The sequence below is a fragment of the Folsomia candida genome, unplaced genomic scaffold, assembly GCF_002217175.1.
Source record: "Folsomia candida strain VU population unplaced genomic scaffold, ASM221717v1 Fcan01_Sc047, whole genome shotgun sequence".
Classification (NCBI taxonomy): Eukaryota; Metazoa; Arthropoda; class Collembola; order Entomobryomorpha; family Isotomidae; genus Folsomia; species Folsomia candida.
Window position 1 is genome coordinate 822000 of NW_019091239.1, and position 24456 is coordinate 846455.

The 24456-nt window shown below is 38.7% G+C and overlaps 4 protein-coding genes across 6 annotated transcripts; 3 read left to right on the forward strand and 1 right to left on the reverse strand.

Annotated features, from left to right (window-relative positions):
- The first annotated feature begins 1771 nt into the window (after positions 1–1771).
- LOC118433303 lies at positions 1772–3968 on the forward strand. The gene is made up of 4 exons (XM_035845098.1): positions 1772–1828; positions 2089–3361; positions 3576–3718; positions 3809–3968. Exons 1-4 carry the CDS (start codon positions 1772–1774, stop codon positions 3917–3919), a joined length of 1584 nt encoding a protein of 527 aa, XP_035700991.1. The 3' UTR covers positions 3920–3968.
- Positions 3969–4643: 675 nt separating this feature from the next.
- LOC118433331 lies at positions 4644–6130 on the forward strand. Of its 2 annotated transcripts, none has more exons than XM_035845143.1 (2): positions 4644–4846; positions 5722–6130. In XM_035845143.1, exons 1-2 carry the CDS (start codon positions 4793–4795, stop codon positions 6097–6099), a joined length of 432 nt encoding a protein of 143 aa, XP_035701036.1. In that variant the 5' UTR covers positions 4644–4792; the 3' UTR covers positions 6100–6130. The 2 variants fall into 2 exon arrangements, 1 of the variants encoding a protein (XP_035701036.1); XR_004833324.1 differs by lacking the exon at positions 4644–4846 and adding an exon at positions 5439–5578.
- Positions 6131–8322: 2192 nt separating this feature from the next.
- Positions 8323–9516, forward strand: LOC110861908. Its single transcript, XM_022111041.1, has 4 exons — positions 8323–8328; positions 8393–8844; positions 8925–9220; positions 9290–9516. The coding sequence occupies exons 1-4, from the start codon at positions 8323–8325 to the stop codon at positions 9514–9516; spliced, it is 981 nt and encodes a 326-aa protein (XP_021966733.1).
- A 1009-nt stretch (positions 9517–10525) lies between these two features.
- LOC110861944 (zinc finger protein 391) lies at positions 10526–15378 on the reverse strand. Of its 2 annotated transcripts, none has more exons than XM_022111080.2 (4): positions 15121–15374; positions 14465–15007; positions 13688–14169; positions 10526–11216 (listed from the first exon to the last, which is right to left on the reverse strand). In XM_022111080.2, exons 1-4 carry the CDS (start codon positions 15194–15196, stop codon positions 10860–10862), a joined length of 1458 nt encoding a protein of 485 aa, XP_021966772.2. In that variant the 5' UTR covers positions 15197–15374; the 3' UTR covers positions 10526–10859. The 2 variants fall into 2 exon arrangements, with proteins under 2 accessions (XP_021966772.2, XP_035701009.1); XM_035845116.1 differs by lacking the exon at positions 10526–11216 and adding an exon at positions 11226–12921 and having other exon boundaries at positions 15121–15378.
- Between the last annotated feature and the right edge of the window lie 9078 nt (positions 15379–24456).

Here is a 24456-nt window from a genome sequence, read left to right on the forward strand (position 1 = left end):
GTGACTACGTTGGGGGCGTGTAAAAGTTGCGTTTTTTAACCATATTAACGAGTGAAAACTGGACAAATTCCTGGATAAAGATAAGCAAACAAATACATATGTACACTGGGAACGTACATAAATTATGTTACGCAAATATGTCGAACTTTTAGACCCTCCCTAACCTAACCTACCTCCCTTCTTGTCCCTTTTATATAGTTCTCAGCATCCAACCTCAGGCAAAATTTGATTCCCGCGTTCGTATCCCTACCATACTAACAGTGTGGGAAGGATACGAGCACGTGATGGTCGGGGTTGCATGCTGACCATATTAATCCTGCGCAAGTGGGCTGTCAAGCAAAACTTTTACGATCTAATCCATCATGCAAGGTCCCAAAGAGAGCCCTGGCTGTTTGGCTTGGGGGTGAGAACTGGTGGCTTTCGGCACTCGGAAGGTCTATGGTTCGATCCCTCATATCTCGGCAGCTGGGGCAGCCCTCCCTGGGTGCCATTTACACACATTGTAGCTGGACACTCAGGAGGGGAGCTTCACCACCTGCCCCTCTCAGATCTTGATGTGCTTTGGATGTGTGGTAGTGTCCGATGAGTGTACTAAAACCCTGAAGTGGTTTGACTCCATGGCCACAGTTACGCCCGCCACCCCCACTCAAAGGCGCCAAAAACACGAAAAAAGCCTTGTTTTCACTTGTTCAAACCCTCGCCAAAAATCCAATTTTGCTCGGATTTTGGTAAAATTTACATTTTTGTAATCCCAGATACTTGCTTGATCATATCCAGTAGCAATCTCAACTTTTTTGAAATTTTGAATTTTTTCGAATAATTCAATCGCCCGAAAATGCCCGAAAATTTCGAAAATTTCAAAAAAGTTGAGATTGCTACTGGATATGATCAAACAAGTATCTGGGATTACAAAAATGTAAATTTTATCAAAATCCGATCAAAATTGGATTTTTGGTGGATTTTTGAAGTTGGTAACTTTTGTGGTTTTCATCCCTTTGAGTGGGTGTGGCGGGCGCAAATGTGGCCATGGAGTCAAACCACTTCAGGGTTATAGTACACTTATAGGACTCTACCACATATCCAAAGGGCATCGAGATCTGAGAGGGGCAGGTGGTGAAGCTCTCCTCCTCAGTAGAGTGGACTGAGCATGCTGCCTTTCCGTGGCAGTATTCGCGTCCAAAGGGGCATACATTAAGATTGAATAGGCAGTGGTGGGTAGAGGATAGGCGGAGTGGGACTGGCCCCGTAAGTGCAGGGGTGAGTGGTGGTGCTTACGGCAAGCCGGCGTCTCTTCCTGTCTTACTATCCTTAAATGGTTTCTCGATCCCCATATCTCATCAATAGATATGGGGATAATACCTGAGCAACTAGATAGCCACTGTCATACGGTGTAAGTAAGAGGATATGCAATAGATCTGATGGATGATCTGAGCATTGGGCTCCTCCAACAAGAGGAGCCCTCCTCCCAAAATACATACATACAAGGTCCCAAAGAAGAATTCAACATTAAGTAAAGTTAAGCGAACCAGGCAACCTTTGTTCTCCACCGGACTAAAAAAAGGTAGAAATATGTTACACATTTCTTTCCAGTCATTTCGGATCAATAAACCTTAATATTATTAAACTTCAACTATTGGTAAGAGCTTTTATAATATTTTCCGTTGAAATTCTATTATATATACATAACTGACTATTTATAAATATTTGATAACTATTATAAAATAGCAAAACTTGGTCAATCTTCGTACCCCTCAACAAATTTCTCTCCGAAATGGAAGCTCAACCAGAGGAAAGAACCGTGCAGGAAATCGCACTGAATAATCCGATCGTAAGCCAAATATTTTTCAAAATGAATGCATACAACAAATTGTTGTCACCAATCAGGTCATAGTACTCATTATTTCTTCATATCGTAAAATATGTTACGAAATTTTGTAGAAGTCTTAAGATTTTGTCATCAAAAATCGATTACGAAGCTTGACCCCTTGTTCCTTCTTCGTAAACTATTTTACGATACGAAGAAGTCATGAATACCCTCAATGCCAAATAATTTAATGGGTTCATCTATTTATTTCGCAAACTTTGCAGATTTTGACCGAAATTTTGAAACAGGCCGCCACCCCTTTGAGAACTGCCCGACTAGTTTGTCACTTTTGGAACGATATCGCCCTCTCCCTTCCAAATCCGAGACTTTCTCTAAACCTGAACCACAAATATGCCCGAGACCAAGACCCCTTTTCCTTCTCCGCGTTACTTTTCTCATTGGAAGACCGACTCGCGAAACGGATCAGCTTCAAGTGCTACACCGAAGTGAGGGGCGAGGACGGCGAGGTTGACCCCACCGTCTACATCTACTACTTCGCCTCCAGGCTGGCCCACTTTTGCGATAAGTTTTCCGATACCGTGCAAATTCTGGAGCTCTCCATCGACGACGAAGACTGCTTAAAGTATGTCCATCAAGCATTGGCAAATTGCTGCCCGAATTTGAAACAGTTCCGAATTCTTTGCGAATTTGTGGCTCTCGAAGAAATTTCGCTGGACCCGCTCCTACCAAAACGAAAGTTGCAAGCGTTCCTAGTCAATTTCCCAGTGCAGACGTCGGTTCAAAGTCTCACCAGTTTTATTCAGGTCGTTATCGACGCCTCGCCAAACTTGAGAGATATCAAAATTCCGTGGGGAAGCTGTACTGATTTCGAAAATTCTAAATCTCTTGAATCCTTAACGATCGCATTGGATGACCTTTTTAATACGCATGACATCGCTGCCTTTGAACCGGCATGGCTGTCACGTGTCCTGAATCAGATTGGGGATCAGCTGGTCTGCCTATGTTTTGGGGAGTCTGATGAAATTAAATGCGTCTACGATTGTGGAAACTGGCCTAGAAAAGAATTCCGGTTGCCGAAAAAGATGCCGAAATTGGAAAAGTATCGGAACCTGCTGGTCGACGTTTTTCAGTGCGACGATGTCTTGCAAGACGTCGAAAGGATGCCCGCCCTGAAAACGCTGGTGATTGGAAAGACAAGCACAACAAGGTCGGCAAGTTTGCATGAATTTTTGCAAACCATTTTCGACGCGGGGAAGATTTTGGGGGGTGTGAAAACTTTGAAGATTTTTGAGATGCATGATCCCAAGCTCTTGGAGGGATTGAAGACCGCGTTTCCGAACGTGGTGAGGTTGGAGGTGGACACGCGTAGCAGAACGGACGACCGTGGGAAAGAGAGTGGGATGAAGTTGGGCGTGGTTCTGAAGGCGTGTGGGGGTTGGCAAGGGTTGAAACGGATGGATTTGTCATTGCCGGTTTATCCAAGAGAAATTATAACTGCAATTCCAGCTTTGTTGGAGGGTCGGGAATTGTATAAAGGTGAGTATGTAAATATTTAAATTAATTATTTGACCATTTTATAAGAAAAATGCTTTAATTTTCTTGATAATGCTACATAAATTAATTCAAATTCAGATGGATAAAAACCAATTTCAGGAGAGATCGAAAATTGATTTTTATTCATGCATTATTTATGTAATATTTAAGTCGGAGCAATGTATTTAGACTAATATGGTAATTTCTACAATTTCAGGGCTGAAAACTTTCGAAATTATGGGATGCGACCGTTATACGAGAATCATTAAACAAGATTTGACAGATGACGACCTGGATCTCTTTAAGGAATTGCTCTTCGCGATGAATGGGATGGACGAGGTCATAATTTCCTACCTTTTTGTAAGTTAACATGATTCAATTTCTCCATAACTACAAATTACCTTGGTTGATTTCGTACCGCTTACATATTTCTACTGATTTTGTTTCCAGTTTAGTGAAGAATCTGAGAGAAAGATATTGAAGTTAATGGTATCAAACAACTTGACCGTCTCGAAGTTTAGGATATTTCAAGGGAAATCGACCCGTCATGGTAGCGATTAGTTGCAAAATTTATTACATTATTTGACCACATCAGTCAGCACCCTGATTCATGGTGCAATGTTTGTTTGTACTTAGCATTCTAGAATGCTAAGTAATTTTATTGCTATTACTTAATTTATGAACTGTTTACTGTAATCGTTGAGTAAATCTCATCTTAATTCAAGATGGTTCACGTTGTCCCAATTTGAGATATATATTTTGCCCATTCTATTTATTTTCATATACATAAATCTTTCTTAAAAGAGTTACATAAATAGTAATAAAAACATACATAATATTGCGTCCCACTGCTTGATTATCTAATAGATTGGATGAATTTTCTCTATTTTTCTTGCAAGATGATTCGAATGACTTGTATGTATGTAATTAGATTTTGATCAGAGGAAAGTCTCAGAATTTTTCTAAGTTTACGTGAAAGGTCATATGAATGAATGAATGCACGCAAGTTAAATAATGATAAAAATAACTCGCGTAACGGTGGTTTACGTGCCGTTGAATTATCCCAAGGATCACCTCTTTGTGCATTGCTGACCCCTTTCACTCCCTGCCGGGGTCCCCTTATTACCAAAAATGTCCGTTATATATGGAAATAATGGATCGTTTAAAGCTAGAAATCAACCCTTTCAGTCATCAAGAAGATTTTGCTTAAACAGTTCATACGTATCACCCACGCCAATAATATTCAAGTCCATGTTCGTCTCTAAATAATTTGCACTTTATTTTTTTAAACTGTAGGCGAGTTATCAACTTCATATCAAATTAATAATTCAAGTCTAGAGAAAGCAAGGTTTTGTCGCACAACTTTTGTGTTCCTTGAAACTTGGAGTTATCTACCAAAATTCAATAAAATCTCATTTTCAGCAAAACAACAACATGGATTCCCACGATATTAAACCACCGACTGGTGTCAAGATTGAGAAAATTGAGGTAATAAGTTGATTAGTATTTTCTATATAAATTGATATAAATATAACAAGCGGAATAAATTTTAATGTCGAGGTTTGAATTCTGTCGGGTAATTATTTTAATTCCACGTTTCAACTTGAAAAAATGTTACTTCCAATATGGATAAAATTTGACATCATAACAAAAAATAACAGCACTATATGCATACTAATTAAGTACTTAGAAATCACTTTAAAAATTATTGCAGCCGAGTTATTTCATATTTTCCCACCCCACCTAAGAAAAAATATAGAGTCATACATAAACCTGCAACACAATTCTGTCTCTCACCTCAAATATATGTGACAAACCATTTTTATGCCTATACATAGTTATATATTCCATACTTTCTACTCTACTTGGGGGACGTACATAAATTATTGCATGAAAAATAGCGATGTTCCACATCCACACTATCAACATTTAAGACACGTTCGATGTATGCATGTATGTATAAATTCTCGCTTTATCAGGTCCAATTTTACCCTTCTCTCATGGATGATATATAATTTATGCACGTCCCTTTCTAAGATAACCCATGTCTTTGAGAAAAGGCACTTGATTGTCTAAGGCAAAAGGTTCTTAGTCCTTACTTACTCTCTATAGCCGGCCATTCAATAAAAAAAATTGTAGGAGTTGCGTATTTTTATCTGGAGCAAAATATTTTAGTTGTTCATATTCGTAATTTATTTAAACGGTATATAAATCATCCAAGTAAGTACATTATGAAATTCATTCTGTCCATTTCATATATATTTTTGGCAGATATTTTCACCTCGATGTTACGCAAGTCTAACAAACAAGCCAGGAAAAAGTACATTTTTATTTCGTACCTAATAATAACTTGCTAATTTCAGAATATGATTAATCCGCCCCAACCTGGACTCGCAATCCCAGCTCTACCTGATTATAAAATTGATTGGGCTTCTTCAATTGTCGAAGGACAACGACCGGATGAGTTCAGTGGGAGCAATATTAACCTGAAAATTCAGGCAAATGGGGAAATTGGGATAGAGGAAACTACACAAATTGGTGTCAGATCAGTCACCATGATTTTGGAGCCTGGGCACTCCATAAAATGGATTAGCGATTTAAAGTCTGCTCCCATACTAGTAATCAAGTATGCCTACGTCGGACATCCATACAATTTGTGCCACATTTGTTTCAAAACCGACGGGGATCGAGACGACGTAAAACGTCTGTTGAACCGGTTTGTGGGACGGTTAATAATTTAAGTCTCTTTATTTTTAGTGTACAGTGCTACGATTAAACATGATAAGTAGCCATAAATTAATCGTTTAATTAATGAATATGTACATACATAGCATATATTAAAATGAGTTTTTTAATATTCCAGTTAAAAATTACTAGGTTATTATTAGTAGATAAAGGATATTTTTTTATATGAATGTTCCGTAAAAATTTAAATACGAGTATTTGTTAATATTGTTAATGTCGTAAATATGCCATGCATTCAAGTTAATTTACTTTGTTTATTGTGGTGGCACATTTCATTGTTTTTGTGAGCGGCATTATAATGATGGATCCTGCGACCAAGGATGCAATAACGCAGAATGTGACTGGGACGGATTGCGAGACAAACCCTCCACTGCTAATATCTGGAGTCATGTCTATAGTTGTGAGAAATATGGATGTCCAAAGTCTTTTGAGTAACAAAGCTGCCTTTTTGCGGTATCTTGGTCATCAACTACGAACCACGTTAAGAATAAAGCAAAGTCCTCTTAGAAATCTAATGGTCTACCCTAGAGCTGTGCGTAGGGTCGGGTTTACCCTAAAAAACCCTACCCTACCCTACCCTATAGGGTTTTGGGCGGGCCGGGTTTTCTGCCCAGAAAAATCCAGTAGGGCCGGGCGGGTCGGGCTTTTTCCAGTAGGGCTTTGGGCGGGTAGGGCTTTTTTTGTAGGGTTTCGGGCTTTTAGCTTACCCTAGTGATAAAGTACAATGTCAATTTGAGACAAAACTTCATAGTTTTACATAGCCCCAGCTAAAGCGGACTTCTTGATTGTAATGATATGGGATTGTATTCACTTGCTGTTTCACTACTAAGGGAGCCAATTTCACGAATAAATAAATCTCAGCTGAAAATCACACTAATGAGATAACGAGATGACGACAATCATTCCGTCAAGGTAATTGGGGCGCCCCACTATATTATAATTTTGTATAATTGTGTAACACCTAATTGAAGTACATATATATTAATTCGCAGAATTAAAGAGAACAAATTAATTTTGTGAGGATCAGGTCAAATAGCAAATACAAAAAATTTCAGGTAACTAATTGTAGCTTAATAATAACAAAGAAATTGAGAAGTAAAGGGGTGCCTCTTATGATTTAGCAGCATGGAATTTACTGAGAAAATAGAAAATTCATCCCAGATCAACACGCCATCCACCGAAATCGAAACCATTGAAAATAATTCGGAAAGAGAATTATTATCAAAGTCGGATGTTCAAAATTTAATTTCAAATGAAAGCAACAGAGTAACATTTAAGAAAAAAGGAAAGTCAAAAAATCAATCGTCTCAGTCTGATGTCTGGGACAGCTTTGAACTGGTATTTCTAGACAGCAAGGAAACTGAATTGGTGCGCTGTCTTTTCTGTAAGAAGTGCCTTACGAAGAAGGCTAAAGACGGAACATCCACCCTTACACGACATAAGAGTTTGTCTTGCAGCGCTGCACCAAATTCTTCTAAAAAAGCGACAAAAGGCCAGCCGTCAATACTAAGTTTTGGTTCCAGGAAAGCACCCGTTGATGCAATTACAGCTTTAAACAAAGACATCGTTATAGGACTAGCGCAGGATCTCCGGCCGTTAAATTTAGTTGCTTAAAGAGGATTTATGCGGATAGCCAAATCACTTATTCGTTTTGGAGCTACTTATGGCAATCAGGATCTGAAGTCTATTATTAAACATCGAACAACCTTGAAAAGAGAATATATACCAAAGATTGTCGAGGAGAAACGTACAGACATTGCTACCCAAGTTAATGCGGCGCCGCAATTTCCTTTTTTTGCTTTCACATCGGATATGTGGACCGAGAAATATAAACAAAAAAGCTTTCTTTCACTCTCCATCCATTATATTAACAAAGATTGGCAGCTGATGACGCACATGCTTGGGGTTGACCAATTCATAGATGATCACAAAACTACTATAAATATTCGAGAGCAATCACGAAACATTTTGTCGAAGTATTTTGATCATGGAGTGGAAGATATTATGAAAAATTCTTCCATTGTTACGGACTCGGGTTCTAACATGATACAAGTTTTACAAAACAGACAGCCGTGTCAATGCCATCGTCTTAATACTTGTGTGGAATGGATTTTCAACAAAAAGCCAGTTCCGACAGAAAAGCAAATTGCGGACGCCGAAAAACAAGGCAGAATAATTCCACAAAAAAATTCTTTGTCTTTAAAGAGAGGTGCCCAGAGATGCAGGTACCGTGGTAGAAATACACGTTATCCATAATCAAATATAATATTTTGTTGTTATCTATTTTAGGGCGCCCTATCATCAATCAAAGAGGTTGTGACATATTTCAAACAATCTTCTCTTAACTCGAAGCTAACTCACACACTCAAGCAAGATGTCGTCACAAGATGGAATAGTGAGTTAATAATGCTGGAATCGTACCTGAAAGCTGCTAGCGAAGTAGAAGCACTCCTTCTTCAGAATGGAAAGATTTATAAATTAAGTAATATTGATAAAGTAATTGTGCAAGAAATCGTGAACTTCCTAAAGCCATTTGAAGAATGCACGAAAGTTTTTAGCCAGGATCATGTCCCTACTTTGCATCAGGTTGCGCCCTGGTTTCACAGACTAAAACATCATCTGCAGACAAACGAGTTGGACTCCATTGAAATGCAATTACTTAAGGAACAAGCGAGGACGTGTTTTTCAGAGTACTGCAAAACAACTACTATTCATTATGTGGCCGCTCTGCTGAATCCAAAGTAGGCTAAAATATAACTTCCTATATTAACTTTGTATTTAAGGAATTTTGGTGCGCACCAGTTAATTGTTTTCGTTTTAGGCTTCGGAAGCTTAAGTTTGCAACTGAAGAAGAAAAAGAACAAGCATACGAAGAAATGAGACGAATTTTAGCCGATGAAGTAGAGAAAACAGTGAGCAATGAACATGAAACATCGAAATGTGAAACTTCCGAGCCAGAAACCAAAAAATCTCGGTTTGCTGATATGGAAGATTCTGATTCGGAAGATGAAGGGGAAAATATTTTGACCGGTAGCAGCGCCATCGCCAAAGCAGAACTAGAGAAGTATCTTGTTGCGAAATATAATGATTTAAATTCCGAATCCTTAATAATGAGCGGTACGTATATACCAGTTTAATTTGTTTTAATTACATGCATTGATTGTTCATTGTTTGTTTGTAATTAAGAAATTGGAGAAATAACACCCCACTTCGACATTCTTAAGTTTTGGTGTGGCGCCACAAAATTTCCTCATTTGCAGAAGATTGGACAACGCATACTTGCAATACCAGCGTCACAATCCACGGACGAAAGAGTTTTTTCGAGCACGGGCGCCACGACTTCCCCAAGGAGAACTTGTCTATCCGCAGGAACATTGTCAGATCTTACGTTTATTCACAAGAATTACGAATAGAGTTCTGTCAGCTTTAATTATTTGATTTTGTTATTTTTGTTCGTTGATAAGAATTAAACATAACTGATTTGTCTAACATTGCATTTTTTATTAATATACATAGCTAATTGGGTCTGAGAAAGCGTTACCGAATATCATTTTTAAAGATAAATATATGTAGCACTGCATATGGATTGGGTTACCCTAAAGAAGCCCTACCCTATAGGGTTTTGGGCGGGCCGGGCTTTTTTTCTGAAAAACCCTATAGGGCCGGGCGGGCCGGGTTTTTTTCAGTAGGGTTTTGGGCGGGTCGGGCTTTTTGTCCAGAAAAACCCAGTAGGGCCGGGCGGGCCGGGCTTTTTCCAGTAGGGTTCTGGGCGGGCTGGGTTTTTAAAAGTCGGGCCCGTGCACAGCTCTAGTCTACCCCTGGGATCCATCCGTAGATGCAATCTCCTACCTTACAAATGGTTCAGACCCCAATCAAATGTTCAGAACTGGGTCAGTGGGGGTCCTTGTTTATCTGGAAATTGATAATCGCAAGTGTGGTGGATTCCTAAATGATACAAACTGCTTCCAAATTGCCCTTGAAGCTGCTGAATTCCTTGCTGCATCTGCCCAAAGGCATACATTGGACTCAGATTTCGATATAATTCAAGTTCGAGGATTATCAAATGACTTGCCTCACAAAAATTAACTGATTTATGATTAATTATAATCAGTAGAAATTGTACGGAATTTCACGCGTCCAATGAAATAAAAGGCGAAGGGACCAGCATGCAGAATGGTGGCAATTAATTGTTTAGTTTATGTAATGTCACAAACTCCGGAAAAAAATGCACATGAAGTATTTTTCTACCTTACATAATATTCATACATATAATTATTATATTTTTTATGAAACATTTACGTCATACTTTAATTGCTGAGTAAATTTCGTCCAATCTATGAATGGGTGTGGTTGAAAAGTAAATAATTTAGTTATGATTGAGTTCCATCTGTCTATTAAATAATTCGATATTCGATTATGTAATTGATGTTCTCTGTGAATATGACAAGCGTTCAGAATACTTGTGCATTTATTTCGGTTTAGGTTAAGAGTTTAAATGTAAATTCTCTGGAATTCACAATAAAGCCACTGGATCAATTCTTTCAATGTTAAATTTTTTTAAATATTTTGACAAATTACGAACAAAATTTTCATAAACACTACATACTCTACTAACCACAAAAATATTTGGCCAAAACCAAAATACAGAAGTACACACATTACTTAAAACTAGGGTTTGCTAAACATATTTGACTCGTTTTTGCTCAATTTCTAGGATAGTAGCTACATTTTTACGCCAATTATTATAGCTCATTTTTTACTTGTGCACCGCTTTCAAGTGCAGTTTAACGTTTTCTTTCCTTGCAAAAACTTTGGAACAGATCGGACACTCGAAATCCTTCCTCCTTTCGTCCGTATGCATTTGCATGTGTTGCCTGAAATTGGGCTCTTGCCGATAACTTTTTCCACAGGTTTGACACTCGAACCGTTTTTCTGCCGGGGTTTCATGCTTCATTCGAATATGCTGGTCCAGGCTCCACTTCCGGGAACACGAGATCCCGCAATGCGGACAGATATGCTTATCTTCCTTCTGACCGTGTACTTCCAACATGTGCAGTTTCAAGTTTCTATTGGAACGGAAAACTTTTCCACATTGGGGACAGAGGAAGTCTTTCTGAAAATGTGAAATAAAATTTCAAAATTTCAATATGGCGTTCGAATAATAATCTTCATGTATCTCACAAATTGAGCATAGGCATGTAAGGGGGTGATACTAATGAAAGTGGCAGTTGGTTTATTGCGTGTAAAAAATGAATGGTAACAGGAAATTTGGTGAAATTTATATAAATTATAGATGGGGACTGTAGCTACTTATACAGAGCATGGGCCATCCTTACGTAGAAATTTTCAAACGCTTGCGCGAAAAATCTGGCACAACTTAAACAAACCCGGCCTACGCTGTTTGATAGACAAACCAATTAGATAAGACTCTGATTTTTTTCTACTCCAAGTTCTGAAAAATGGCTCCTCCATGACCATTTTAAGTGGAGGTACACCAAAAAAAGTTTTCCAGTCAGAATTTCACCGGAAATGTGATAAAAAAGGCAGAATGCACATGGGCATGAAATTTCTTTGGTCTCAATTTGTAGAATAATAAATATACGAGGTGTTAGAAGACTAGCCATTAATCAGGGATTGCCTCCTCCCCCTATAAACCGCGCCCTAGTAAATCGGTCGAAAAAGCTAAAAACGATGTTCTACCGTTTGATCGACCAGGAATTGCTAATGGGTATTCGCAGTATGGCAAAACTACTAAAATCGAAGCCCACAACTATTCAAAGAGTCGTTAAACGTGATTTAGACAAAATCAAACTGATGAAGGCAAAACTGCGTTGAACCTGCGTTACATCACTAATTGTCACTTTTTGCAACAAAAAGCTGTACCAGAACCACCTTGCTGGAGGTAGGGACGAAGAGGTGGTCACAATCGATGAAGCTTTGTTCAGGGTAGATGACTTGAATGGGAGAAGATCAATTTGCTGTGCATTGTGGAGAAAATGTACAAATTATCTACGACTGTAAATTGACTTTGGAAAAGTCTTTTGGACGAGTGGTTAAAAATAAGCCTTCAAAAGTGTCAGGAAGTGTTTTCATGAAGGAAAAAGCGCTGTAGGCCTGTAGCCCAGAACAAGGGGCATCAGATCGTGCAAGTCAATTATCCAAAAAAAATTCATATGTAGGTTAGAAAAATTGTTAAAAATTTCTACGTAAGGATGGCCCATGCTCTGTAATTGTCCACCAATGGTCCAAACACTCCATTCCTTCCGTTTGAGCCAAGCTTTTTGCGAACGGTCGCAAGAACGTTTTGCCACTGGTTTCCCCAACGAGTTTTATTATTGCCGTCATGACCTGTATAAATTCTCGCAAGTTTTCGGGTGGTTTTTGTCTATTGGAATATTCCTTCTTAATTAGTGCCCAAAACCGTTCAATTGGACTCGCTTGACGTAAATTTGGAGCGCCGTCTCTTTTTTCAACAAAATCGATATTTTTGCTTCGAAAAAAGTCGGTCACAATCTTGTCATAGTGGGATGTCGTCATGTCCATGACATGCTTGTTTTTGATGAAGGGGGTCAATCTCTTTATGATACACTTTTCAATTAGAGTTTAGAATTCGAACTCTTGAAAATAATAAATAATGTTTCTTGAGAAAAGCTATGTCCACTCTCTTCACTACTTTCACCGATCCCAGTAGGGCAGGTCGGCAAACTGATTTTTTGAAATCTGCATTTCCGCGTTCCTCGTATCTGTCCAGTACTCGGTTAATTTTGTTCCGATGCATTCCTCCATTTGGAACAAAATTGAGAGTGTTTTTTCGATCCCTGAAACAAAAATTTTGGTGCGTTTTGGCAAAACCGTTTTGCGACTTTGTCGGAATTTTTTGCTCTCATTTTAGAACGAATAGAGATAACGGACTTTGGTTTTCGGATTCAGAAAGCTGATTAAATTCCGAATGAGACGTAATAGGCTTGAAAATTTTAACTGACTCCTAAAACAATTAAGCGAGCGGGAAAAACTGCCACTTTCAATAGTATCACACCCTTATGTTGCAATTAGGGACAACACCTTATTTGGCATCGTAACTCATTTAGTGAACTTGCCAAGCTAAGAAAAATAGTGAAGTGAAGGAATTTTCAAAATATGATAATCATATTATGATTTCACAAATTTCGAAGATCTGTATCAACAGTTTGTTATCCTATTTTAATTATGTTTCCAATAAGTTCCAAGTATTATTTGCAATTTATAAAGAATTTATTTAATAGAAAGGAAAAGTTAGCGAAATAAAATGTCCACTTGCAGGATAAGTTTTCAAACCAAAATTCCATGGTTTTCCTGCAAGGAGTTTACGAAATCTCTTAAACTTCGCAAAAAATTCGTAAGTTAGTCACGAATAATTTATGGAAACTACACCAAACTTGGAGAACATTACAATCTTTATAGCTTTGGGTAATAATATTTTGCGAATTCCTTCACGAGTTCACGACACAAATTTTTTGAGCTTGACAAAATTTTTAAATGAGTTGGCATGAGTACTTCCAATGGCTCAGATTGAAATTTTCAAAAAAAATGTAATCAGGTCCCCACCTTGTTCGAGTGCGTTCTAATATGAAACTGTAGATTCGTCGACCGCACCAATTTTCCGCAGAGGGGACAAGCTTTCTCCAGCCGTCGTCGTACCCTTTTTTTGACGACGTCAACCCCACCCTCTTCGCTTGTCGCCTGGGGATGCACCGCTTTTAAATGAAGGTCCAAGCGATGCCGTCTCGAAAACATTTTGGAACAGGATTCGATCGGACAGGGAACAGTTTTTGGGTACGTGCGCCCCATGCTAAACCCTTTTTTGTTGACGTCTTGATGGAAATTCTTTAAATGGGTGTGAAACCGATCTCTTCGTGCGAAGGTCTTATCACAATTATCAACTGGGCAGGGGATCCGTCGCTGCGGGGTTTTAGCGGAACGTCGTTGTCTCGATGGGCGGTCAGATTGGGAGGAAGAATCGTCAGAATCTTCATTTTTTAAGGGGTTGATTTCAAACTCGGCTAATTCGTCGTCATCGTCGTCGTCACCTTTAAATAATTTGAAGGATATTATTTAAATACAATTCGCGCATTTATTGCTTGTAAGATCTTTGCGTTTCATAAAATAATTTTACAAACTTTTACAAAATAAAGAGACGCCCTTCATCTGAGCAATAAGTTTAGAAAAATTTGCAAGCTAATTTTCCGTAGAGATATTTGTAGAATTTTGTAAAACGTTATGAGTAAGAATTTTCGGATTTTACAATGTTGCCTAGGTCTGGGTAAGTTGCCTGAATTAATTATTTGTTGAATGATAAGAATTTCGTTTAATAATTTTTTGTACCTGAATTCATAAAATCGTCCTCATTCGACATAACAGTTTCGACTAATTGTTCATGACTAATTTCGTTCTCGTCACTGGATACTGATTCCTCCTTTATTTTTGCGAGTAAATCGTCCTCCTCGACTCCTTTCTTCTCTCTAATCTTTTGGGATGCGTTGTCGTCGTCATGGAGACCAGTACTTCTTAATCTTGTATTCCGTGATGTGGCAGGGTTGTCATATATTTTTGAAAAACCGAGACTAGATTTTCTATTCTTGATTTCTGAAAATTGTCGCCTTTTCCGCAACCTTGGGTGGGGTCGCGGGGTGGATATTTGCTCTCTAAGGTGGCTCAATTTCTTGCAAAGTTCGCCTTCTTTGTCGGTCATTTGGATAAATTGGAGCGAAACATTGTACACATTTTGGAAAACTTGGGAACATTGGGGGCAGAAATTTAATAATGGGGAGTCCTCCCCCTCCTCGCGGTGAGTTTCCCCTAGCCAGAAATCCACCAGGTGAGAAAAACCGGCGGAAATGGATAACTCGTCAACATCCTCCTCGTTATCTAAATGAAATGATTAAAATTTAGTTAAATATCAAAATTAAAGTGGTTAAATTACGCATTAAAATCAATACTATCAATTAAGAAACACATGAATGATAATTAATGTAACGCACCTATCGTAGTTTTTCTAATTATTGAAACCAATTCTGAATTCTCAGTGGAACAATTGTTGCAAGCAATTTTTTCCATGGTTAAGTTCACGTCAGCTGTTTGTGGTTTTACATTATTCAAATAAATTAACTAACTCTAAAATTTTGTTAACTGGCAAATAATGGAAAGTTTAAGTTTTTGAAACTTAAACAACTTCAAACTTGCAATTTTGCAACAGATGATATTCCAACTGATGTTATGTTGACAAACAAACGTGTGATGTTTGCGCCAAATGGTGCAGAGTGAGAATATGTAAACAAAGGAAATCGATTTGGAGAATGAAGAAAAAAAACATGAAAATTTTCATGAAAACGTGTGCATCATCTCATCATCCTTACTTTCTACTTTATCATATTAATGTTAACTCTTACACATGGCTTTTGGACCTGTTAAACTTAATTTGAACATTAAATTAAATGTAAAATACTGGCAAAAATTAGTCATTTATCAGTAAAGGTAATTAGTTTTTAATGAATAAGAACTGGTTTTGATCGAAATGCATTGTAGAAATTCCATTTGCACAGGTGTATTTCATGAAAAATTATGCATGTAAACAATGCACCCATTAAAGGTGAGACCCTATATCTTATTCCATGGTGAGACGCGAATGCAAAACGATTTTCTCTTCTTGAACTATGGAAATTCTGGAAAAATCTCTCCATGGGAGGTCTTTTTGTATGGAATGAATGCGAACATCGCTATGCAACATCCGAAATTATTCATTTTTAATCCTAAATATCGAAAATTCCAGGCTGACGCTGACCCTTCAACTTGATTAAGATCGACTCACATTATGTATGGATGAATAGGCTAAGAAATCACTTTACAAGTTAACCAGGTTTTGAGGGAGGCAATCGCTGATACGGGTAAATGCTTAATTTTTGCTGGAGTGAAAACTGATATACATATATCTAAAGATACTGAGGGTGGGGCGTCCCGCTGATAACGATTTTGACCATTAATATCTTTGGCGCTATTGGAAATTTTGAATTGAAATTTTTAGAATTTGTTCACCTTATAGTCAGCATTATGGGTCTAAAATTTCAATTCGCTAGTGTAAATAGCACCAGGGATATATTGATAGGAAAAAAAATTTATGTTAAAAAGCGTTTCCAAAACTGATTTTTTTTAAATTTCAGAATATTTTTAAAACACTCTGGAATTGCGAATTATTCATAGAATTTGATCTGGGTGGTATGAAAATTTGTGGCATCTATGTGGCTTTCATCAACAACTCATAAATCTCCCAAAATGTTTTTAACTCATTCCATACCAGGTGGATTTGTATAAAAAAAGCGTGAGAAAAGTTTTTTTGTGGTAAATGGAATTTTATAAATCTCAATAGTTGAAATATTTTCATGTTTATTATTTTTGCAGTTAGAGGAGACATTACTGATGGTAATACAAACAAATTTTGGAGTGCAAATATTTAATTTCGTGTTATGGAGTTAGTTGGAAAAAATTAGCGACATTTTGACACATTGGGGGCTGTTATAACTTTTGCTCTGAAACTCTACACAGTAATGTTTTTATCAAACTTTAAACTGTATTGTGTACTGCAGACATGGGCTCACACAATTTGCTATTTCCTGATATTTTTAGGGTATCAACAACTGCCCCATGTGCTTCCATAGGGTAATTTAGGTCTGGAACACAAAAAATCATCACTGTTGTACTTTAGGTTTAGTTGAAGGTCTGGTTCTAACACTAGAGTATTGAAATTTTGCACCAATAATGCCAACTCTAGTGCCTATCAATTCCCGAAGTTTCAAGTTGAAATTACTACAAGTGGCAAAGATATTAAGGTCAAACTCGTTATCAGCGAGCTGCCCTCCCTTTGGTACAACAAACTAATTCAATCTTGGCTTAATTTTGTCCCTTGACATTGAAATAGGTACATCTGCATGGAGACATTTGGCAAATAATACAGGGTGAAGTTAGTTTGTCTTTTAAATATATGTATGTATTTAGTTTGTAATATTTGCTAACATTTGGCAACTTTGAATCGCTCAAGGCTAGTTTTCTGGAACGCATTGAGTAGACTTAACTTTTCTCAGTAACGTCCATTGTTTAGGGAACTTGGTGGTGTTGGTATTTGCGGAGTGTGTACATTGTTCGAGGTCTATGTACATAAATGCATACTTTATCGGGAAAAAGTTGCATAACCAGAAATATGTGAATCGCATACAGTTTGTACACCGTTTTATTTGTTTAGTCAACCAACTGACTGGAAACAGGATATATGTAAAAGATTAACAGCGATAATCCATGTTATGAATGACACATACACACATAAGTAGATATGTAATGCCAACCTGTGCAAATTGACGTCAGCAAGTTCATGTTCGATGGTCTAGTCGGTGTGATATATAAAGAGAATTTGACCTGTCAATTTCATCGTACAAGATTTTCTTCACTTTTACTAGTCTTTCTTTCCTAAGAAAATTTGGAGCTTCAAAATGAAGTATTTAGCAAAGTTTCTGATCGGGATTTGTGGCCTGTGGGTTGTCGCTGGTGTGGTAGAATGTCAAGTACCTTCACCCGTTCCGGCCCCTGCACCTTCACCCGTTCCGGCCCCTGCACCGTCACCCGTTCCGGCCCCTGCACCGTCACCCGTTCCGGCCCCTGCACCGTCACCCGTTCCGGCCCCTGCACCGTCACCCGTTCCGGCCCCTGCACCGTCACCCGTTCCGGCCCCTGCACCGTCACCCGTACCAGCCCCCGGACCTGCCCCTGCACCCGGCCCTGCTCCCGCACCCGGCCCTGCTCCCGCACCCGGCCCTGCTCCCGCACCCGGCCCTGCTCCCGCACCCGGCCCTGCTCCCGCACCCGGCCCTGCTCCCGCACCCGGCCCTGCTCCCGCACCCGGTCCTGCTCCCACAACCACCACAACGGCGAAACCCATTCCAGGATTTCCAACGGTTAAACCACCTTCGTGGGGTAAGCATATATGTATTTTTATGTATTGGCCTAACAAGTCAGATTCTTCTAAAGACACACTATGTATTTATTGCTAACATTCACATGTGTCTTTTAGCTTTAAATTTCAACCCAGCTTGGCTCGGATAAGGTACAGATATCCAACATTGCACATATACAAATGTTTCTAATTTGTATCGACCTTGGAACTCTGGTATTTAGAAGCTTTAATTTTGAGAAAAATACAATTCGCAATAATGAAAGAACGTTAACGAGTTTGCATGATCATTAAAATACATTACTGAAATTTAAATCTCATATTAATGGTCGCCCGCTGTAGCATATTCAACATTCGTAGTTTCTTAAAAGGAATTTCTAGTCAAATTCATGCATAAACATCTGTTTCCCATTCAACGATAATTTCATAGAAAAACACTGGATCACTTCCGCAAAACCCTTTGTTTAAAAATCAATTTTTGTCACACTCCAGCCAGGCGCCGCACTAAATTTTTGCAATTGTTTTTTAATTTTCAGACAAGAGTACAGATATGACAATTAGTCCCGACTATGTACTAATTTAATACTGGTATAAATGTGATATTCATTTTGGTTGAGCCGTGAAAATAAGTAGAAAATTTGATTCGTGTACATCTTCATGTAAGTTCATACAGTAAGCAATGATATTTCATGGAAATCGACTCCTCTCAGGAGTTTTCACAAAAATTTGCATGCAAATAAAGAGGTTAGTTAGATATGTACACTAGGGGACAATATTGAGTAAATTGGAAGAATGATTTCATTCAAACATGGAAATCTCAAAAACTAATGGATGGAAATGAATAATTGTTTTTGCATAATGTGTAGAATTTAATCAGCTACGAAGTCAAACATAAATACATGTAATGGGTATATATCCTGTCTTGAAAAAATGCGCGATTTGTAAAGAAAAAAATACGGGATAGACAAAATTGAGTAGATTTTTTAATTTTGTCGTTATAACTTGATAAGGTAAGCAAATCTTTCTATCAAGTATGGTCATTATGGTGTAGATACAACTTGTGAACATTTTTATTCTTCCAATTAGGATGTCAAAGGTCAGGACTGAGACCACGGTGGCAGAAAGGGCGCGCATCATTGACGCATGGGAAGGAGGCGAAAATGGGTCAAAAACTTTAAAAGAAATATCAGAAATTTTAAAAATCAAGTACACAACTGTTTGGAAGATCATTGACCGCTATAAAAAGTCAAACAGCATTGGCAACAAGGCAGGTAGGGGAAGAAAGCAGACTTTCACGGACCGAGAGAAACGTTCAATCGTGAAGTTTGTGAAAATAAATCCGAGATCCAGCGCCGTGGATATTTCGAATGCTACTGAAACTGCCACAGGAAAGAAGACCAGTCCTAAGACTATCAGAAGAATCCTAAATTCGAATGGATACAAAAATTTTCGAGCGAAGAGAAAGCCCTTCATTTCCAAGACGAACATGAAGAAACGACTGAAGTTTGCCAAGGAGCATCTCAACAAGGACCAAGCTTTCTGGGACAAAGTTTTATGGTCCGACGAAAGCAAATTCAACATTTTTGGGTCGGATGGTCGGATCAAAGTGTGGAGGAAGAAAAAGGAAGCTCTGAAAATGAAGAATTTGAACCCCACTGTCAAGCATGGTGGAGGAAGCGCCATGGTGTGGGGTTGTTTCAGCTCTTCAGGTCCTGGAAAAATGGAATTTGTCGAAACGACCATGAATCAACATGTTTACCAGGGCATAATCGACAGGAATGTCAAAAGTTCGGCAGCAAAACTGAAACTTGGCAGGCGTTTTATCTTCCAACAAGATAAGGATCCCAAGCACACCGCTAAGTCGACTTGGGCGTTTTTCAAGACCCAGAAGATAACGGTGCTGGACTGGCCACCACAAAGTCCCGATTTGAATCCAATTGAGCACCTCTGGGATCACATTGAGCGGGAAATTCGAAAAACGCCTATTTCGAACAAAAACGAGGTAAAAAGGCGGCTTTCCGAAGCATGGGAAACTACTCCACCGGAAGTAACAACAACGCTCGTCAACTCGATGAGAAGCCGCTGCATTGCCGTGATTGAAGCTAAAGGAGGTCCAACTAGATATTAATCGCAAAAAAATTCAAATTGATATCTTTCTTTAGAAAATAATAGTAAAAGTCTGAAAAATTTACTCAATTTTGACCCTTCCATATTTTTTTCTTCACGATTCGGGCATATTTTCAAAAAAGCGGTTATACTCAGTACCTTAATTGATCTTTGGTTTTATAGTTACTTAAATCCTACACATTATGCAAAAGAAATTATTCATTTCCATACTATAGTTTTTGAGATTTCCATGTTTGAATGAAATCATTCTTCCAATTTACTCAATATTGTCCCCTAGTGTAGGTATTCATATAAATCTGATATTTTGATCATTTTATTCTTAAAATTATTCATTTACCTTATCTGAAATATCAAATGCAAATATTTATCTCAACTATTTTATCGTTTTTAGCCTTTACTTTTTAACGATCAATAAAATTATGTAATTTAATTTCGCCTTTGTCTCATACAGATCTGGATTTACAAAATTAGTAAAATCAATTTACTCAAATTTCTCGAAACCTCAAACATTAATCATCGTTCAGTGTTGATAACGTAGGAGGTGAAGCCGTTGGTGTCGGCTGAGGCGCGTTATGCTCCAACGTCATCGTTGTCCGGAAGTTTACATCCCTAAAAATTCCACGCTGAATGGGAATGGTCGAGCAAGTGTGGACAAGTGTTAGGTCGAGATTTGCTTCCCCGTCGTTTCCCGCTAGCTGGAGGACACTCCTTAAGGTGAGGCCGTCAATCCCGTTGCCAAGTAACTTGACACAAGTCTTCCCACAACAGTCAACAACTTCGCTCTTCAAATTACAAATCAGTTTAGGACTGCATAACGGCTTAACCATTGCGGCTTGTGAGACTACCTGTCATTCACAAACTATCATTAGAGGTAGGCTATAGTAGCATTTGGATATTCGTCGGACCAGCCGAAATATTATCTCCTTCTTTCAATCGACGGTATGTCCCGAGACTCAACATTGGTCTCCTTTAGCCCCAGTTACCAGTAGGGTTGCCGCGGGTAACGGGTCGGGTACCCGTTACCCGCATACCCGCACGATTCTTGCGGGTACCCGTTATCTGCGGGTAGCGGAACTACCCGCACGGGTAACGGGTAGTTCAGTTTTTATTTAATTTTCGAAATAAATCAGATCACAAACAAAGTGCAGCAAGTTAGTCCATTTACCAACAAAAGCGTCAATTTATTATTCATCCATTTCAAAATTTGTCATTTGCCAGCAACAAGCGCTTATAACGAGCTTGTCTTTACAGAAGCCACAGAAGCCTATGCCGGCCTTAAGTACTTTTCACGTCCAGAAAATGCGGAGCAATTACATATTGTGTCTAAAGCATAGTTTGCCTGCTCTTAAATATCAGTAATAATTTGACTTGTATTTGTGTGTATTTATTTGTGTAAGACCGCCGAGATTTTAATTTGTGCTTTGATAAAAAAACTTGAATCCGACTGAAAGAAAAAAAATTATTTGTAGACAATTTTTTAGAATGAACACTTCATTTAATTTAAATCAAAATTGGAAAATTGGAAAAATTGGAATAAATTCGTGCGTTAGTTCAAAAAAAAATTTGAAAAAATCGAACCAAAAATAGAACTTTTTTCAAGCTAAACCAAAATTGTCCAGCGATTATATGTATATCAAAAAGTCGGGCCAAAAATTAGGAATCGCGTGATACTTACCTTTCCTTTGAATGGCCTCTACAAAGAATAATATTGGCGTAAAATTTAATTCTTAAGTAAATGTTCTGTACCTTTTCCTCACTGGACGAAATCCATGGTGGACTTTGAACTCTGCCCCCGCAATAGTTTCCTTTAAACTCTTTATTCAATGGAAAAACCAGTGCCATGCACTTCCTATTTTTTGGTTTAATTTTTTGATATCATAGCTTGAAAAACGATCAAGGTGTAAGCCTAAAAGCATGCCCTACTTGCATAGCTTAATCGCAAAGTACCTATCAACCCAAATGAACAAACAATTGATCAAATCAAACTTATTGTCAAGCTTGGTTAGTTTTTAACCCAATTCTCATAACGGGTAGCGGGTAACGGGTGCCCGCACGAGTGCACCTGCGGGTACGGGTAGTTGTGCTGCGGGTCGGGTAACGGGTAGCATTTTCGCTACCCGCGGCAACCCCAGTTACCAGAGCAGAAGGCTATAACAAATCTGTGACGCACCAACGTCGTCCTATAGCACCTTAAAATAGAATTCACGTCAGAGGTCGACGCCGCCGATCTCACGCCGCCGCGCCTCCATACGCCGATGATTTTTCCGCGCCGCCGCCGCCGAAAAATTTGATTTCCTATTCCTTTAACATTGCGACGCCGCGCCGCCGACGCCGCCGAAAAATCACCAAAAACTGCCGCCGCCGCCGCCGAAAATATGTCGGCGTCGACCTCTGATTCACGTAGATAACTCGAGATAAATAATAATTACCGCAAGAAGCAGGAAATACAGTGTAGTCAGCTTCATTTGACACTTGGTTTGGCTACTAAAGCTCATACCTGGTAAGCTTAATTTTGTAACATGTCTTACACAAAGACCACATCCTGATGTGCAAATATTGCATCCTATTGTTGAATTCATTTTGAAGAAGATTAAATAGAACTTGGAAACCTTTGACGTGTTCATTCACAAGTAGCAACATCATTTACAAGTGCTTATTACACTGTAGGTGTAACAATGGTTTCCCGGAATTCTCAATTTCTGTAAAAGTTCAATTGAAAAGTAGGGCTGGAATTTCTTATTCCTGCTTTGTTTTGCATTGATTTTCTTCCTCTTGTTTTCATATATTTATATAAATATGTACATATCTCTATCTAGTACTGATCTGGTTATCCTCTAGCAACCAAACTACGACTAACCCGGTGGGAAGTTATCATAAATCAAAATGCGAGTACGGAGTATACATGTAAATATTTGACGTTACCAGATTTTTAACAGTATTTTTAACAGAAGGCTACTTATTTATATTATTTCCAATTTTTTGGTGACCAAAATTACGAAAAACTTGCCTAACCTAAGCCTTTATTTTTGTATTTTTAAACCGCTTCTTCTTGTCCAATGTATGCAGCTGCCGTTTGCCTTTTGCCTTACAGATAGTTGTGTATGCATACATATGTACCTCTTCGAATTCCAAGCTAATTATCATAATTACTTTACGTGTACGACTCAACGTCGTAGTCGATGTGAGTGATGAATAGTGCATGTCATAAATCTTAAATAGATCAGGTTTATAATCAGGTTTTACACCGTGACTACCCCAACTATCAGTGTCCGCGGATAGAGGGGCGATGTCCCCTCGGTTATTCGATGTCTTCATCACATCCCCATGTTGCATAAACCCCTCCCTCCCATATTCTACAATGTTAATGTCCCCAAAGCTTCCGCAGCCACTGAATACTAAAGCTGGAATCACAGAATATAGATTCTACCAGAAGAATCGATCTTATGTATTTGAGTGACGCTTATGGAGGAACGGGAGAGCCAACCAAATAACTCGGTGTACATTTGGCCCACCTGGGGGAGGTGCCTACGCATCATCATCATCGCCACATCTCCTGGCATCAATAAATGATGATGAAAGCACATAGGTGGCGCTGGCACCCCCATTTGTGCACCAGAACACACCATTCTGAGCTGCGTCTCCACAAATTTGATGCTCTACGAGGGTGTGTTCTGGTGCACAAATGGGGGTGCCACCGCCACCTATGTGCTGTCATCATCATTTTTTGATGCCAGGAGATGTGGCGATGATGATGATGCGTAGGCACCTCCCCCAGGTGGGCCAAATGTACACCGAGTTATTTGGTTGGCTCTCCCCGTTCCTCCATAAGCGTCACTCGAATACATAAGATCGATTCTTCTGGTAGAATCTATATTCTGTGAGCTGGAATAAGTTTCCATCGATGGAGACTTAGCGACAACAAAGGAATGTTAAGCCAGACGAACCGGACAATTTCTTGGACTTGCCTACCTTGAACGAGTTGTTATTCTTCTTACATACCTAACCAACCTCAACAACGACAACGCGACATGGGGACGTCCATATATAATGTTATCAAACTAATGAGGATTTTCAGACCACTCACGCATCCCTTCGCTATCCAACGAATGTTAAGCTGGAAATGAAACACTGATAAAGCCACAAACCAAAACCACCCACCCACCTTGTTGAAGACGTAATATATGGACGTTCCCCATTACATAATAATTACACATCGTTTTTCATGTATTTATTTGTCTGCCTCAGGTTAATTGCG